Source organism: Mesoplodon densirostris, chromosome 2 (genome assembly GCF_025265405.1).
Source record: "Mesoplodon densirostris isolate mMesDen1 chromosome 2, mMesDen1 primary haplotype, whole genome shotgun sequence".
Taxonomy (NCBI): domain Eukaryota; kingdom Metazoa; phylum Chordata; class Mammalia; order Artiodactyla; family Ziphiidae; genus Mesoplodon; species Mesoplodon densirostris.
This window is the reverse complement of record NC_082662.1, coordinates 89,344,855-89,363,473: the sequence shown is the minus strand read 5'-3', so window position 1 is coordinate 89,363,473 and position 18,619 is coordinate 89,344,855. Positions and strand designations below refer to the sequence as shown.

Sequence of the window (18,619 nt, the reverse complement as noted above, 5' to 3'; positions counted from 1 at the left end):
TTATTTTTTAATATTTGTTTGGCTGCATTGGGTCTTAGTTGCGGCATGCAGGATCTTTAGCTGCAGAATCTTGAGTTGCGGCATGTGGGATCTGATTCCCTGACCAAGGATTGAACCCAGGACCCCTGTATTGGGAGCATGGAGTCTTAGCCACTAGACCACCAGGGAAGTCCCATCATGGAATAAATTCTAACTTGAAAATAGGAAACAGGACCTATTTTCCCATATATAAATCTCTGCCATTGGTTGGACAGGCCTAATGAGTACTTGTCCCCTCATACAAAAATCACTAGAAACTGTGAAAACCCTGTTTCCTAAAACATCACTTCTTTGATTAAAACTATAGCCCATGTTGAACATTTGAGACCAACTACATCAAAAATATTAAGCTCTTTATCACTATTATCTATAAATGAGAACAAGACAGCTAGTGATTAATTAAAGCAAATGGAAACCGGCCATGACTACATTCAAAATCATTTAGGAATCAGAAATTTTCACAATAGATCTGGGAATAAACCACAGTTTGAAGGTGAAATTCTAACTTAATGTTGTGTGATTCCTCTGTAAGGAGCTTGGAAGTCGCCACTTGGTCTTAACAAGAAAAATGCCGAGCAGACTGAAAGGCCAATTTTTTTTGGATCTGTGAGAGAGGGGAGGACACAGGACAAACCACTGCCTGCAAGACTGAAAAGACAGACACATGGATACAAGGAATCTTGTCTTCCTGGAGCAGAGACTCAAGAGGGGAAATCACTTCTGCAACCAGTGCCGGGGGGTAGGGAGACTGAAACTGTCAATGATGAATTGCTGGAGGCTCATTGTGGACAATTCAAAGAGTGAAAAACTCCAGAGGAACCCAGTCACCAGGGGACCCCACAATATTGTGAGATTTACCCTCAAAAGCTTACACAGTAAATATCAGATAAAAACTACTTCTGCTTCCTGCAGGGGGTGGGAAAATGACCTATTTTGAAATAGCCTTCTTAACAAGGCCTGCCCTCATGGGAAACTAGTTAACCAGAGCATAACCTGCTGGGGTATTATCAGAACCTAACTGACCTGAAAGGGAAATACCCAACTTGAGCCCACTCTGGCCATCCTGATCCAACTAAGAGGGGGGAGGAAAAAAAACTGAACTTTTGTGAAGCTCACGGTCCAGAGGCACAGACTCACTAAAGGACTGAGACCTATTCACAGGCCTCTAGAATACTTCCTCTCCCCGACACCTCACTACCACATTACTAAAGGCCTGTTTATTTTTATGCGTACATCATGTCCGGCTACCAAGAAAAAAATTACAAAACCTACTAAAAGGCAAAAAACACAATTTGAAGAGAGAGCAAGCATCAGAACCAGATGTGGTAGAGATGTTGGAATTATCAGACCAGGATTTTAAAACAACACATTAATATGTTAAGGGCTCTAATAGATAAAGTAAACAGCATGCAATAACAGACAGGCACTGTAAGCAGAGACAGAAATCCTGATAATGACCAAAAAGAAATGCCAAGTTGATGTTGCCTTACCACACCAGCAAATGTAAAGATCCATCAGAAATCAAACAACTTCGAAATCACATTTCAGTGATTCTACATACCCCTTTCTTCCTTGTAAATTCTCTGAGATATTTTATCTATCAAATTTATTTTCTGGCTAAATATTTCAATAAAGTTATTCATTTCCATGAACTCCTCGGGGCGGCTTTTAACTCCTCTCATTGATAATGCAACCGCTCTGACCGTCTGCCCCATCCTGCTGAGTAATCCAGGCCCTTGCTTCTTGTGAGAAGAGAGTTCCTAGACAAAAAAATAAAATATTCGTGATGAAGCAGACAATGATATTCCAAGCCCCAACAAGAAAAAAGAAATCTAAATAGAAGAATAAAATAAAGGTAATAAAAATGTTTCATATACATCTTTTTTTTTCATGTTAATTTGAAGCAGATGAGTTTAGGGTACAGTTCTTTCTCTAAATCTCAGTCTCCTTGATAACATTCCTTTTCAAAGAGCTCATGTAAAATATGTTTCCTCAGAGCATGGATCTTTCAAAGAACAAGATTTAACAGAGGGAATCACACTTAAGGAGATTACTGGAGAAGATAAGAAGGATGATATGAGATGAAATCCATATTTTATAACAGGAATTTAATAGAAAAATGATTGAGAAAAAGATTTCTTAGGGTCTAACTATAACTACTCCCCAGAAAAAAATTGGAAAATTTCATTAATTCTTTAGTTATAATAATAGCTAGCATTTATTAAGAGCTTAATGTTGCAGGCACTATACTTGCATTCTTATATACATAACTCACAACAACACTATGAAGTAGGTTCTATTATTATCCTCATTGTACAGAAGAAAATAGAAGCAAAGGAAGGTTTGCTCAAGTTCCAAGAGCAATGAGTTAGTGGATAAGGATTGGAGCCCTGGCAGTCTGACCCTAGGGGCTTCACTGCTAAGCACTAATCTGCTTTGTCTACTTAAAGTCACTAGAATAATTGGTAAACAGATACTCCCTGACCATAGCTCTGCAACTAACTTAACTGGATAAACTGTGACACTATCTCCACTGGCTGACTGTCTTTGGGAAAGATTTTTAATAAAATCTATAACTAGCTGTTTCTACTTCTAGTTAACTTAGGAGGGTCAGCTACAGACTTGCCAAGTAGAAATGCTATAAAAGGATACACTAAAGTATTCCTTCAGAAGTATGGCATACTAAAAAAGAACACCAAGAAGGAGGACAAAGGATTCTGAGGATGCTTGTAGCACTTACTGAAACATAGGTGTGAGATCAAATAAAAGATGAAGAGTTACATACACACACAAAAAAAAACTATAACAATGCTGACTACCAAATCCACAAATAAAGATATTATTACGTATTATTTACCCAAATATTAAATAACATATTATCTTTCTCCAGATCTTCTTTCCTAAAGGTCTTACACAAAATAATATATAGACTTGTTTATTTCCATGTCAATATGATTTTGTGTGCAAATAATAACAGATGCTATTCTTGACCAGGCAACACGTCTATCAAGGAGTGCTACCACATCATTTGATAGAGTAAACATTATCAGAAACGGCACAAGTCACAACTGGCAAGCTGTTACTGCAACTGCTGACTGCAGATAATGTTTCTAACAGCTTCTAAGGGTCTGGAGTCAGGCCACAAATTCATCTCACATAAGTCATATAGGGCTTCCAGACAGCAAGTACCGTCAAGATTGAGATGAATCACTTTTTAGCTTCAATCACTTTGGCAACAACCGAGAGATAGAAAACTCAACACTGGTCAGTAAGTATTTAATATTGACCATTGTTCTACCTATCATCTTCTTGGTGAGTTATATCTTCATAGAAGAAAAGAAAAGGAACATATAAGGTGTCTGTATTAGAAATTAGACCCCCTTCAATTAGGTAATTGAAGAGAAAGTAAGGAAATTGTATTATTTACCTATCTCTCCATCCATCCATCCATCTATTTAATAAAATCTTTTATCCCAACTTGAAAAGCCCTGACCAATTACTACTCAAAACAGTGTCAATTTTTAAATGTTTATATATCTTCAGTATTGGCAATATATGCAAGGAGTACCCAGGCATTAAAAAAAAAAAAAAAATTAGCTACCAAGAGAAATATGAGGATGTATATGTGAGAAAGGTACAAAATTTTCATAATGTTTATACGTAGACCTGACACAGGGTTGTATCTGAAGGATCTCTCTCCAATGTTTAAAAACACATCTTAATTCGAGGCCACTGCTACCTGATTTATAAAGGTAAATAAAGAGGAAGCATATAACCTACTACACGTATAGATACTAAAGGATTATATGAGTATAAATTAAAATCCTTTACCCAAGCTTGTGCAGTAAGAAAAACTTTAAAGTCTTCATTAAATGTTAGAGTTGGATGATCAGCAATTCGGTTCAAAAATTTATGCAATGCCTTCCTGCGTGTCTCAATGAAGTCATCGTTAAAGCGTTCCACCATTCCTTTCACTATAAACTTTTCTGGCAATGGCTAGGGCAAAAAAAATTTAAAAAGGTATCTGAGCATTATGTGGCACAGGATTATAAGGAATTCTACACTTTTTCTTTTTGGAAGAGTATTTGAACGTGTGATCATTTCTTATAAAAATAATTTTTCAAAATTCACAACGCTAGAGCCAAACGCTAAAATCTTAACACATTACAATAGTTTAAAAAAACAAATCTGTACATAGATTGAAAAGTTTAAAAACAAATGTTCCTAAGATAAATGAATTATACTGAATTAAAAGGTCTGAAATTGGGTGTTAGGCATTCTAACGATTCACAAGACAAAATGGCAGTTATTCTGTGAAAAAAAAAACGTAAACTTACTGGAATAATCAGAGTGGGGTGTGCTTCTTCAAGTCTTTCTTTCAACCAAAGGAAATCTTGATAACGTCTCCTAACTTCAAATTCACTGGAGTCAAATTCCCCACGAGACGTCTGAAGAAAGTAGGAGAAAATAACAGCACATGCAATATAAGACAGAAGACATTTGCCTAATGTTATTTTAGACATTCTGAAATAAATGGGTCTCTAAGAAAAACTAACAAATTCTAATTATTCAGTGTTTGTCAGCCTGTCTTTTTTTTTCTTTTTGCAGACATCAATTCATGTAGCAGATGAAACAAAGCAAACTTTCCAGTATTCCCAGAAAGAAAGCAAACATCATGCTCAAATTTAAAATCCAAACTGAAAAAATCTGTCTTAGAGCAACCATCTGTCTTCCACAAGATTTTAACTACTATTATCTTTGGCATGACTTTCTTGCTAACAAGAAAGTGTGTTCTGAATTTAGCTTTCAAATATATTTCATTTTTTAAGATGATCAGAATTCAGAATTTGAGGAAAGTCCTATTTTTGCAACTTGGAAAATAACCTGAACATAACTGAGAAAAAAATGTTTTCCTGGAATTTGCTCAAATGAATTGCTTTGATAAAATTTGCTTTTAGTATTTGAAAATTCTAACATTATACAGAGTGATTTTACTGCTTTTTAAAAATGTCATTAATGGAAATTTAACATGAAAAGAAAATGTTCCTATCATTTCTCAAGGAATTCTGAGCTATATGCCTAAACTCCTAAAAACTAAGCAAATACATTAAAATATCTGTTCTTAACAAACTAAAAATCTATTCCAACACACATGACAAGAAGAACATGGGTAAAATATCAACCTCACTTCTATTAACTGAATCCCAAGCCAGATACAAAAATTGCTTAGATAATGCGCCCTCACCTATCATAAGAAAAAAAGTCATTTATATAATTTTTTAAAAAAAATTATACACAGTAATATTAAGTTTGAGATTTTCCTGGAGAAGTAAACATGGAATAAATAACACATTACATATTTCACATTCACCAGAAATATCAATCACCCACACAGACGAACACAACTGTAAAATTAAGCAGTTCAAGTCAAAATAAGATGCAATCTTAATTGTCATAAAATAAGGCTCACAAAAGCTATACTTGACAAAGTTTATTCTTTTAAAATGAACGTTTAGAATATCATAAAATATATCTTAGCAAAACATTCCCTTTTTAGCAGGAAAAAGTGGAGGTAAATGAGATGCAGAAGTCTAAGGAACTACATGTTCAAAAAACACTACAAAATCTAACTATTATGCCAAATGGTACAAGTTGTGGAAATGGTAAAAATAGGCAAACTAAATCTAGTAGAAACACAGTTTAACAAATATATATACAAGTTGGTATGTGTATATATATATATGCAAATACATAAACATGCATACATACATAAGCACACAAAACATGTTTAGAGTCACTCATTAAACAGCACTTACTGATACCTCCTCATACCTGGCAAATACGTATAGGTTCACTACCCATTTCCAAGAAAATAAAATGGTATAACTAACAATAAAAACACTCAAACACTGGGAAGGATAACTACAAATCTTAAGGAGAGTGCATTCTTTCTTCCTACTCTAAGACTTCATTGGACTTCTAAAGGGTTATAAGTTATATATTATTTGTGCTCCAAAATAACTTTTTAGAACACAAGTTCTTTCTAAGTTAGAAATTTATCATCAAACCCTGTTACTCCTACTATTTGGAAGCTTTATCTCTATCTTCTAATCTAGAATACAGTTTCCTATGGAAAGTAAATTGTAAATGGTGTTTCATGTCTGACCATAAGAGTTTGCATACTTGAAGTTTAGGACTAATGGACTCATGTGATCTATACCTCAAAATGCATTTATTTAACAAATACTGACCTTTGGTCAAGGGCAAACAGTTACTCTAAATTGGAGGATTTAGAAAATTGTTTTTGAAGGAAAATGAATCTCAGAATCAAGAATATACTTTAACCCCCAACTACATACTGGCAGGCATTGATGAGTTTGTCTTCATGATGAGGATGTGAGAGGACAGACCCTATTAAAACTCTGAGTTCTTACTCCTACTTGTCCTAGGTCAAGGCAAATCCCTAATCTCTGAAACAGAAAGTACTTCTTTAGAGCACTCACCTCAGATATTCTAACCTGGAGAATAAAGGGTAATTTCGCATAAGGGGAACAGATGACAGGAATGTGGGCTTCCTGATATAATTAGTTACAATCAGGTCACCCTTGAGTATTCCTAAGTAGGAGATTGCCAGTGTACACGTAGGTATATGAGCATGTGCATTTATCCTTTTTTTTAAATGAATGTGTAACTTTATTTTTTATTTTATTATTATTTTTAACATCTTTATTGGAGTATAATTGCTTTACAATGGTGTGTTAGTTTCTGCTTTATAACAAAGTAAATCAGTTATAAATATACATATATCCCCATATCTCTTCCCTCTTGCATCTCCCTCCCTCCCACCCCTCTAGGTGGTCACAGAGCACTAAGCTGATCTCCCTGTGCTATGTGGCAGCTTCCCACTAGCTATCTATTTTACACTTGGTAGTGTATATATGTCCACACCACTCTCTCACTTTGTGGCAGCTTACCCGTTTCCCTCCCCACATCCTCAAGTTCATTCTCTAGTACGTCTGCATCTTTATTCCAGTCTTGCCCATAGGTTATTCATGACCATTTTTTTGTTTGTTTTTTAGATTCCATAGATATGTGTTAGCATATGCTATTTGTTTTACTCTTTCTGACTTACTTCACTCTATATAACAGACACTAGGTCCATCCACCTCACTACAAATAACTCAATTTCGTTTCTTTTTATGGCTGAGTAATATTCCATTGTATATATGTGCCACATCTTCTTTATCCATTCATCTGTCAATGGACACTTAGGTTGCTTCCATGTCCTGGCTATTGTAAATGGAGCTGCAATGAACATTGTGGTACATGACTCTTTTTGAATTGTGGTTTTCTCAGGGTATATGCCCAGTAGTGGGATTGCTGGGTTGTATGGTAGTTCTATTTTTAGTTTTTTAAGGAACCTCCATACTGTTCTCCATAGTGCCTGTATCAATTTACATTCCCACCAACAGTGAAAGAGGGTTCCCTTTTCTCCACACCCTCTCCAGCATTTATTGTTTGTACATTTTTTGATGATGGCCATTCTGACTGGTGTTAGATGATATCTCACTGTAGTTTTTTTTTTTTTTACAACTTTATTGGAGTATAATTGCTTCACAATGGTGCATTAGTTTCTGCTTTATAACAAAGTGAATCAGTCATACATATACATCTGTTCCCATATCCCTTCCCTCTTGCATCTCCCTACCTCCCACCCTCCCTATCCCACCCCTTCAGTTGGTCACAAAGCACAGAGCTGATCTCCCTGTGCTATGCGGCTGCTTCCCGCTAGCTATCTACATTACGTTTGGAAGTGTATATATGTCCATGCCTCTCTCTCGCTTTGTCACAGCTTACCCTTTCCCCTCCCCATATCCTCAAGTCCATTCTCAAGTAGGTTTGTACCTTTATTCTTGTTTTACACCTAGGTTCTTCATGACATTTTTTTTCTTAAATTCCATATATATGTGTTAGCATATGGTATTTGTCTTTCTCTTTCTGACTTACTTCTCTCTGTATGACAGACTCTAGGTCTATCCACCTCATTACAAATAGCTCAATTTCGTTTTTTTTATGGCTGAGTAATATTCCATTGTATATATGTGCCACATCTTCATTGTAGTTTTGATTTGCATTTCCATACTGATTAATGATGTTGAGCATTCTTTCATGTGTTTGTTAGCAAACTGTATACCTTCTTTGGAGAAATGTCTATTTAGGTCTTCTGCCCATTTTTGGATTGGGTTGTTTGTTTTTTGACATTGAGCTGCATGAGCTGCTTGTAAATTTTGGAGATTAATCCTTTCTCAGTTGCTTCATCTGTAAATATTTTCTCCCATCCTGAGGGTTGTCTTTTCATCTTGTTTATGGTTTCCTTTGCTGTGCAAAAGCTTTTAAGTTTCATTACGTCCCACTTATTTATTTTTGTTTTTATTTCCATTTCTCTAGGAGGTGGGTCAAAAAGGATCTTGCTGTGATTTATGTCATAGAGTGTTCTGCCTATGTTTTCCTCTAAGAGTTTGATAGTGTCTGGCCTTACATTTAGGTCTTTAATCCATTTTGAGTTAATTTTTGTGTATGGTGTTAGGGCATGTTCTAATTTCATTCTTTTACATGTAGCTGTCCAGTTTTCCCAGCAACACTTATTGAAGAGTCTGTCTTTTTCCACTGTATATTCTTTCCCCCTTTATCAAAGATAAGGGGACCATATGTGTGTGGGTTTATCTCTGGGCTTCCTATCCTGTTCCATTGATCTATATTTCTGTTTTTGTGTCAGTACCATACTGTCTTCATTACTGTAGCTTTGTAGTATAGTCGGAAGTCAGGGAGCCTGATTCCTCCAGCTTCATTTTTTTTCTCAAGATTGCTTTGGCTATTCAGGGTCTTTTGTGTTTCCATACAAATTGTGAAATTTTTGTTCTAGTTGTGTGAAAAATGCCAGTGGTAGTGTGATAGGGATTGCATTGAATCTGTAGATTGCTTCGGGTAGTAGAGTCATTTTCACAATGTTGATTCTTCCAATCTGAGAACATGGTATATCTCTCCATCTTTTTGTATCATCTTTAATTTCTTTCATCAGTGTCTTATACTTTTCTACATATAGGTCTTTCCTCTCCTTAGGTAGGTTTATTCCTAGGTATTAGGTATTTTATTCTTTTTGCTACAGTGGTAAAAGGGATTGTTTTCTTTCTTTTTTTTTTTTTTTTTTCTTTTTGCACTACGTGGGCCTCTCACTGCTGTGGCCTCTCCCGTTGCAGAATACAGGCTCCACACGTGCAGGCTCAGTGGCCATGGCTTACGGGCCTAGCCACTCCGCGGCATGTGGGACCCTCCCAGACCGGGGCATGAACCCGCGTCCCCTGCATCGGCAGGTGGACTCTCAACCACTGCACCACCAGGGAAGCCCGGGAGTGTTTTCTTAATTTCACTTTCATATTTTTCATCATTAGTGTATAGGAATGGAAGAGATTTCTGTGCATTAATTTTGTATCCTGCTACTTTACCAAATTCATTGATTAGCTCTAGTAGCTTTCTGGTAGCATCTTTAGGAGTCTGTATGTATAGTATCATGTCATCTGCAAACAGTGACAGCTTTACTTCTTTTCCGATTTGGATTCCTTTTATTTCTTTTTCTTCTGTGATTGCTGTGGCTAAGACTTCCAAAACTATTTTGAATAATAGTGGTGTGAGTGGGCAGCCTTTTCTTGTTCCTGATTTTAGTGAAAATGGTTTCAGTTTTTCACCATTGAGGATGATGTCAGCCGTGGGTTTGTCATATATGGCCTTTATTATGTTGAGGTAAGTTCCCTCTACGCCTACTTTCTGGAGGTTTGTTATCATAAATGGGTGTTGAATTTTGTCAAAAGCTTCCTCTGCATCTACTGAGATGATCATATGGTTTTTCTCCTTCAGTTTGTTAATATGGTATATCACATTGATTGATTTACTTATACTGAAGAATCCTTGCATTGCTGGGAGAAACCCAACTTGATCATGGTGTATGATCCTTTTAATGTGTTCTTGGATTCTGTTTGCCAGTATTCTGTTGAGGATTTTTGCATCTATGTTCATCAGTGATATTAGCCTATAGTTTTCTTTCTTTGTGAAACCTTTGTCCGGTTTTGGTATCAGAGTGATGGTGGCCTTTTAGAATGAGTTTGGGAGTGTTCCTCCCTCTGCTATATTTTGGAAGAGTTTGAGAAGGATAGGTGTTAGCTCTTCTCTAAATGTTTGATAGAATTCACCTGTGAAGCCATCTGGTCCTGGGCTTTTGTTTGCTGGAAGATTTTAAATCACAGTTTCAACTTCAGTGCTTGTGATTGGTCTGTTCATATTTTCTATTTCTTCCTGGTTCAGTCTCAGAAGGTTGTGCATTACTAAGAAATTTTTCATTTCTTCCAGGTTGTCCATTTTATTGGCATATAGTTGCTTGTAGTAATCTCTCATGATCCTTTGTGCTTCTGCAGTGTCAGTTATTACTTCTCCTGTTTCATTTCTAATTCTATTGATTTGAGTCTTCCCCCTTTTTTCTTAATGAGTCTGGCAAATGTTTTATCAATTTTGTTTATGTTCTCAAAGAACCAGCTTTTAGTTTTATTGAATTTTGCTATCATTTCCTTCATTTATTTTTCACTTACTTCTCATCTGATCTTTATGATTTCTTTCCTTCTGCTAACTTTGGGGATTTTATATTTTTCTTTCTCTAATTGCTTTAGGTGTAAGGTCAGCTTCTTTATTTGAGATGTTTCTTGTTTCTTAAGGTAGGATTGTATTGCTATAAACTTCCCTCTTACAACTGCTTTTGCTGCATCCCATATGTTTTGAGTCATTGTGTTTTCATTGTCATTTGTTTCTAGGTATTTTTTCATTTTCTCTTTGATTTCTTCAGTGATCTCTTGGTCATTAAGTAGTGTACTGTTTAGCCTCAATGTGTTTGTATTTTTTACAGATCTTTTCCTTTAATTGATATCTAGTCTCATAGTGTTGTGGTAGGAAAAGATACTTGATATGATTTCAATTGTCTTAAATTTACCAAGGCTTTATTTGTGACCCAAGATATGATCTATTCTGGAGAATGTTCCATGAGCACTTGAGAAGAAATATTTTGTTGTGTTTGGATGGAATGTCCTATAAATATCAATTAAGTCCATCTTGTTTAATGAATCATTTAAAGCTTGTGTTTCCTTATTTATTTTCATTTTGGATGATCTGTCCATTGGTGAAAGTGGGGTGTTAAAGTCTCCTACTATGAGTGTGTTACTGTCAATTTCCCCTTTTATGGCTGTTAGTATTTGCCTTATGTATTGAGGCGCTCCTATGTTGGGTGCATAAATATTTACAATTGTTATATTTTCTTCTTGGATTGTTCCCTTGATCATTATGTAGTGTCCTTCTTTGTCTTTTGTAATAGTCTTTGTTTTAAAGTCTATTTTGTCTGATATGAGAATTGCTACTCCAGCTTTCTTTTGATTTCCATTTGCATGGAATATCTTGTTCAATCCTGTCACTTTCAGTCTGTATGTGTCCCTAGGTCTTAAGTGGGTCTCTTGTGGACAGCGTATATACGTGTCTTGTTTTTGTATCCATTCAGCCAGTCTATGTCTTTTAGTTGGAGCATTTAATCCATTTACACTTAAGGTGGTTATCGATATTTATGTCCCTATTACCATTTTCTTAATTGTTTTGGGTTTGTTTTTGTAGGTCTTTTCCTTCTCTCGTGTTTCCTGCCTACAGAAGTTCCTATAGCATTTGTTGTAAAGCTGGTTTGGTGGTGCTGAGCCCTCTTAACTTTTGCTTTTCTGTAAAGGTTTTAATTTCTCCATCAAATCTGAATGAGATCCTTGCTGGGTAGAGTAATCTTGGTTGTAGGTTTTTCCCCTTCATCACTTTAAATATGTCCTGCCACTCCCTTCTGGCTTGCAGAGTTTCTGCTGAAAGATCAACTGTTAACCTTATGGGGATTCCCTTCTGAGTTATTTATTGTTTTTCCCTTGCTGTTTTTAATATGTTTTCTTTGTATTTAATTTTTGATAGTTTGATTATTATTTGTCTTGGCGTGTTTCTCCTTGGATTTATCCTGTATGGGATTCTCTGTGCTTTCTGGACTTGATTAACTATTTCCTTTACCATATTAGTGAAGTTTTCAACTATAATCTCTTCAAATATTTTCTCAGTCCCTTTCGTTTTCTCTTCTTCTTCTGGGACTCCTATAATTCGAATGTTGGTGTGTTTAATGTTGTCCCAGAGGTCTCTGAGACTTTCCTCAATTCTTTTCATTCTTTTCTCTTTATTCTGCTTTGCAGTAGTTATTTCCACTATTTTATCTTCTAGGTCACTTATCCAGTCTTCTGCCTCAGTTATTCTGCTATTGATCCCTTCTAGAGAATTTTTAATTTCATTTATTGTGTTGTTCATACTGTTTGTTTGCTCTTTAGTTTTTCTAGGTCCTTGTTAAACATCTCTTGTATTTTCTCCATTGTATTTCCAAGACTTTGGATATTTGCTATCATTATTCTGAATTCTTTTTCAGGTAGACTGCCTATTTCCTCTTCATTTGTTTTGTCTGGAGGGTTTTTGCCTTGTTCCTTCATCTGCTGTGTGTTTCTCTGTCTTCTCATTTTGCTTAACTTACTGTGTTTGGGCTCTCCTTTTCACAGGTTGCAGGTTCGTAGTTCCCGTTGTTTTTGGTTTTTGCCCCTAGTGGCTAAGGTTGGTTCAGTGGGTTGTGTAGGCTTCCTGGTGGAGGGGACTAGTGCCTGTGTTCTGGTGGATGAGGCTGGATCTTGTTTTTCTGGTGGGCAGATCCACGTCTGGTGGTGTGTTTTGGGGTGTCTGTGGCCTTATGATTTTAGGCCACCTCTCTGCTAATGGGTGGGGTTGTGTTTCTGTCTTGCTAGTTGTTTGGCATAGGGTGTCCAGCACTGTAGCTTGCTGGTCGTTGAGCGGAGCTGGGTCTTGGTGTTGAGATGGAGATCTCTGGGAGATTTTTGTCATATTACATGGAGCTGGGAGGTCTCTTGTGGAGCAATGTTCTGAACTTGTCTCTTCCACCTCAGAGCCAGAGCCCTGATGCCTGGCTAGACACCAAGAGCCCATCATTCACATGGCTCAGAATAAAAGGGAGAAAAAGAAAGAGAGAAAGAAAGAAAGAAAGAAAGAAAGAAGGAAGGAAGGAAGGAAGGAAGAAAGAAAGAAGATAAAATGAAATAAAGTAAAATAAAATAAACTTATTAAAATAAAAAATAATGTAAAAAAAATTTTAAGTAAAAAGAAAAAAGAAAGAAAGTAAGAAGAGAGCAACCAAAGCAAAAAACAAATCTACCAATGATAACAGGAGCTAAAAACTATACTAAAAAAAACAAACAAAGAAACAAAAAACAGACAGACAGAATCCTAGGACAAATGTTAAAGCAAAGCTATACAGACAAAATCACATACAGAAACATACACATACATACTCACAAAAAGAGAAAAATGGAAAAAAAGAAATATATATATATATATATACACATACACACACACATATACATATACACACACATACACACACACACACACACACACACACACACACACACACATATATATCATTGCTCCCAAAGTCCACCTCCTCAATTTGGGATGATTTGTTGTCTATTCAGGTATTCCACAGATGCAGGGTACATCAAATTGATTGTGGAGATTTAATCTGCTGCTTCTGAGGCTGCTGGAAGAGATTTCCCTTTCTCTTCTTTGTTCGCACAGCTCCCTGGGCTCAGCTTTGGATTTGGCCCCGCCTCTGCGTGTAGGTCGCCTGAGGCCATCTGTTCTTCACTCAGACAGGACAGAGTTAAAGAAGCAGCTGATTCGGGGGCTCTGACTCACTCAGGCTGGGGGGAGGGAGGGGTACAGAGTGCGGGGTGAGCCTGCAGCGGCAGAGGCCAGTGTGACATTACAACAGCCTGAGGTGCCGTGTGTTCTCCCAGGGAAGCTGTCCCTGGCTCATGGGACCCTGGCAGTGGCGGGCTGCACAGGCTCCCGGGAGGGGAGGTGCGGATAGTGACCTGTGCTTGCACACAGGCTTCTTGGTGGCTGCAGCAGCAGCCTTAGCGTCTCATGCTTGTCTCTGGAGATTGTTTAGGTGGTGCTCTTAATCCCCTCTCCTCACACACCAGGAAACAAAGAGGCAAGGAAAAGTCTCTTGTCTGTTTGACAGCTTCAGACCTTTTCCCTGACTCCCTCCAGGCTAGCTGTGGTGCACTAGCCCCCTTCAGGCTCTGTTCATGCAGCTGACCCCAGTCCTCTCCCTGGGATCTGATCTTCGAAGCCAGAGCCTCAGCTCCTAGCCCCTGCCCACCCTGGCAGGTGAGCAAACAAGCCTCTCGGGCTGGTGAGTGCTGGTCGGCACTGATCCTCTGCGCAGGAATCTCTCCGCTTTGCCCTCCGCACCCCTGTGGCTGCGCTCTCCTCCGTGGCTCTGAAGCTTCCCCCCTCCGCCACCCACAGTCTCCGCCCGTGAAGGGCCTCCCTAGTCTGGAAAGTGGAAACTTTTCCTCCTTCACAGCTCCCTCCCACTGGTGCAGGTCCCGTCCCTATTCTTTTGTCTCTGTTTTTCCTTTTTTATTTTGCCCTACCCAGGTACATGGGGAGTTTCTTGCCTTTTGGGAGTTCTGAGGTCTTCTGCCAGTGTTCAGTAGGTGTTCTGTAGGAGTTGTTCCACATGTAGATGTATTTCTCACGTATTTGTGGGGAGGAAGGTGATCTGCACGTCTTACTCCTCCTCCATCTTGAAGCTCCTCCTGCATTTGTCCTTATAATCTTCGTGTCCATGAATGTAAAAATTTTTTAAAATATATATTTATTTATTTATGTTTGGCTGAATTGGGTCTTTGTTGCTGCACACGGGCTTTCTCTAGCTGTGGCGAGCGGGGGCTACTCTTTGCTGCGGTGCCTAGGCTTCTCATTGCAGTGGCTTCTCTTGTGGAGCATGGCTTCTAGGCGCACGGACTTCAGTACTCGTGGCACACAGGCTCAGTAATTGTGGCCCACAGACTCTAGAGCACAGGCTTAGTAGTTGTGGCTCACGGGCTTAGCTGCTCCGCAGCATGTGGGATCTTCCCGGACCAGGGCTCAAACCCGTGTCCCCTGTATTGGCAGGCAGATTCTTAACCACTGCACCAAAAGGGAAGTCCATACATTTTTATAAAACTAAAACTTTCCCAGGGTAGCCATCTTTGAACCCCCTAATTTGATGGAGTATCCACGCTCATAAAAATCTGTATTTTTCTGTCACAGTATTTATAACTATAATTAATTAATTAAATATATAATTATTTAAGATCCATCACCCCCCTATACTGAAAACTCCATGAAGGCTGGGGTATGTCTGTCTTGATTGCTGGTGTAGTCTCAACATACCAGTCTGGTGTTTGGGACATACGTGGCACTCAACAGATATTTATTGAATATATGAGTAAATGAATAAGTGATAATAAGTGAATAACAAAGAAAATATTATGTTTGATAACACAATATACATCTACTAAATGTTTATAAATTTGTTCTGCAATGCATATTTTAGTTTATATAGGTATAGTCTATATACTAGGATGGAGTAAAAGTAATCAGATATAGAATAAAGGGACTTAGTTTATAAAAGTTAAGCCAAAAGGTAGTTTTCCATAATCATATACAGATACACAAAAGTATAATGAAAATCTATATAGTAAGGAAGTAAAGCAAACTGTCTAGATTTAAATCTTAGCTCAGCTAATGACTGTGTTGTATAACCTTTGGCAAGTTTTGAGTTTCAGTGGGCTCATTCACAAAATGAGGGTAGATCATAAGATCCAGGATTGTTGTGAGCTTCAGAAGAGTTAAAACATATAAAGTGCTTAGAACATTGCCTGGCACAAATTAGTCCCACAATAAAAGTTAGTTTAACACACTATAATATTACCACTATCACTATTACTACTACTACTACAAGAGCAGTACATTTAAAATATGATGTAATATGGATAACTGATAAGAACTGTATGTCTATGATTAGAATGAAATCCATAGGGAGGCTTATAAAGTGTCTTTCTGAAAGAAACAAACTAGGGGAAAGTAATTCAGTTTCACAAAATCTTTGCTAGAAAGGGTAATGAAAATGGATGATTATAATTATAACAGTAGGAACAGGAGAAATCTGGCTCTATTCTTAGCAGTGTGTATGTATTAACATACTAAATATTCACAAAGACCGTAAGAGGTTAGTACTGTTATCTTATTTACAAATGAGGAAACTAAGCATAGAGAGGTTAATTAAATAGCAAGGAAGGGGGGTGATCAAGATTCAACTCCATGCTGTCTTGCTCTACAGCCTCTTGATATGACTATGATACTATAAATTTCTTCACTCACTCACCGAAAGGTTAAATTGCTAACTTGCTATATCCCAAGGATTGTGTTTAGAATTATGGATAACTTAAGATACAATTACCTTCCTTGAGAAGCTCACAGACTCATTGGGAATAAATACAAATAAACACACAGTTAGTGACCTACACACAGGTAGGTGACAATTACTGAATACTTGTTATATGTTAGGCACTTTGCTAAGTGTTTTACATTGATTAGTTATCCTAATTTAATTCTTACAGCAACTCTACAGAACCAGGCTCTATTATCATTTCAGTCTTATAAATTAAAAAACAAAATAACCCTGAGGCTTAGAAGGACTAAATATAGGCTTTTGATTTCTTTGCTACACTGACTGTGGTATCTTATATTCTTTAAGAGTTCAGTTAGAACACTGTGAGCAAACAGAAGAAAGAGGACTCAGCTTGTGGGGCAGAGGTGGTGGGCATCATTTTGAATTGTATCTTGAAAAACAAACAGTAACTCTTCTGTCTGAAAGCAGGAAGGGCATACCAGACAGAAGAAAAAGCATATGCAAAGTCATGAGAACAAGAAATAGCCTAGAATATTCAGATAAAAGAGGTAGTTCTATGCAAGTGGAGAGCAGGGGTATTACAAGTTGGGAGTAAGAGGTGAGTCATATATGGTACGCTGGCCCCAGACAGAGAAGGCCTCTATATATCATACAAAGGAGTCTGCCCTTTGTTCTGTAGGAAGTGAGGGGCCAGGGAAGGATCTTAAGAATCTGAGTAAAGAGATAAGATATATACATCCTTATGCAACATAATTAGCAGCAGTGTGGAGGCTGCACTGGAAGAAGTGATTATATGCACAGGGTCCAAAAGCTTTGCAGCTACAAAAGGGATGCACTACAAGAGATGTAGAGTGAGGCTTCATAAACAAAATATTATAACTTATAAATAGAATTCTTGAAGGCTGCTATTACACATAGGACTTTAAAAAATAAGATTATACTATTTGGTTTTCTTTACTTTTTCAGAGTAAACTGTCTTTTTGCAGAGCCTTGTCCTAGGAGTCAGGAGATTCAGATTCTAGATCTGTCCTTGCATCATTAAACAACTAACAGTGTCTCATATATTGATATAAGATAAAGTGGCCATTTGCTTTTATTTGGAAAACAAAAGAAATTTTTTTTTTGGAATCTTCAGAAGAAATGTGAACACAAAATATTGTATCATGTTTTTAACTAGCTGTTTTCTTTATTAGCAAACTGAGGCTCTTCTTTTCCAAATATATTTCTTTATAATTTTTAAACTAAAAACCTAAAATATTCCTATTTTAAGAAGCACAGCTGCTAAAATACAAGTGACTGGTACTCAGGTTAATTTGAATTCATATAGAACAAGTGAAGGATAGATAAGATGCAATGTCTTACTCAAAATGGCTGAAAAACTAGAAGTCAATTCAGTTAAGATTCTCTAAGTTGAGTGAACAAGAAGCAGTTCCAAAAGTTCAAAAAAGCAACTATATTCAAGAAAATGTTCATTAAATACTTACCTTAGTAATAATCCTATAAGTAATGAACGTTTCAATTGTAGTAACATGGCTTTCAGGTTCATCAACTGTAATGAAAAGATCTTTCAAATCTGGCTCATCTTCAAACTTGACTTGGTTTATCATTGATAAAGGGGATGTTGGCATCACAGGGCTGAAGGAATTCATGTCCATCAATGAGGCATCCTAGGAATAAAACAATCAAAAATTAATATCTATGGGGAAAAACGTTAAAATCCTCTTTTTCTTAGGCACGACAAATACTAATCAAATATGTCAAGAACAAAAAGGATAACTGGACTCCTGCTTAAATAAGGTATGTGGAACATGTATTTTTATCTCTGCTTCATCTCAAAATCCCACTTTAAAAATGACAGTAAAGAAACAAAGACAAAACAAGACAAAAAGTCATAAAAAGGCATAAACCCTCAAGGTAAAAAGAAGAGACTAAGCAAACAAATTTAACTACTTTTTTGGAAACTGGGAATCTGATGGTTGAGTGGTAACTGAAAAGCAGTGCAGAAAGAGCTAAAGTAAACATAGGAGAGAATGGTAGACCCGGAAAAAGAAGGCACATTTATGACACACGATCACAGCGACACTTAAGAATTAGAGGTGTCAGAGACCTGTGGACATAGAATGCTGGAAGAGTTAAAGCAGAGGATTGGTTAAAAAGCTCATA

General features: G+C 37.1%; 1 protein-coding gene across 6 annotated transcripts in view; it reads right to left on the bottom strand.

Moving 5' to 3' along the window:
• SNX7 (sorting nexin 7) overlaps positions 1 to 18,619 on the bottom strand; it is a 100,261-nt gene that overhangs the window by 57,601 nt on the left and 24,041 nt on the right. For 4 of the 6 annotated variants that reach the window (XM_060090173.1, XM_060090174.1, XM_060090171.1 and 1 more), the window contains exons 2-5: positions 17,941 to 18,123; positions 4,377 to 4,487; positions 3,871 to 4,035; positions 1,601 to 1,799 (exon numbers count right to left, since the gene is read on the bottom strand). In XM_060090173.1, the coding sequence (XP_059946156.1) occupies positions 1,601 to 1,799; positions 3,871 to 4,035; positions 4,377 to 4,487; positions 17,941 to 18,123 (658 nt within the window). The remainder of the gene's footprint in view (positions 1 to 1,600; positions 1,800 to 3,870; positions 4,036 to 4,376; positions 4,488 to 17,940; positions 18,124 to 18,619) is intronic. The other 2 variants (XM_060090175.1, XM_060090176.1) reach the window with 1 other exon arrangement.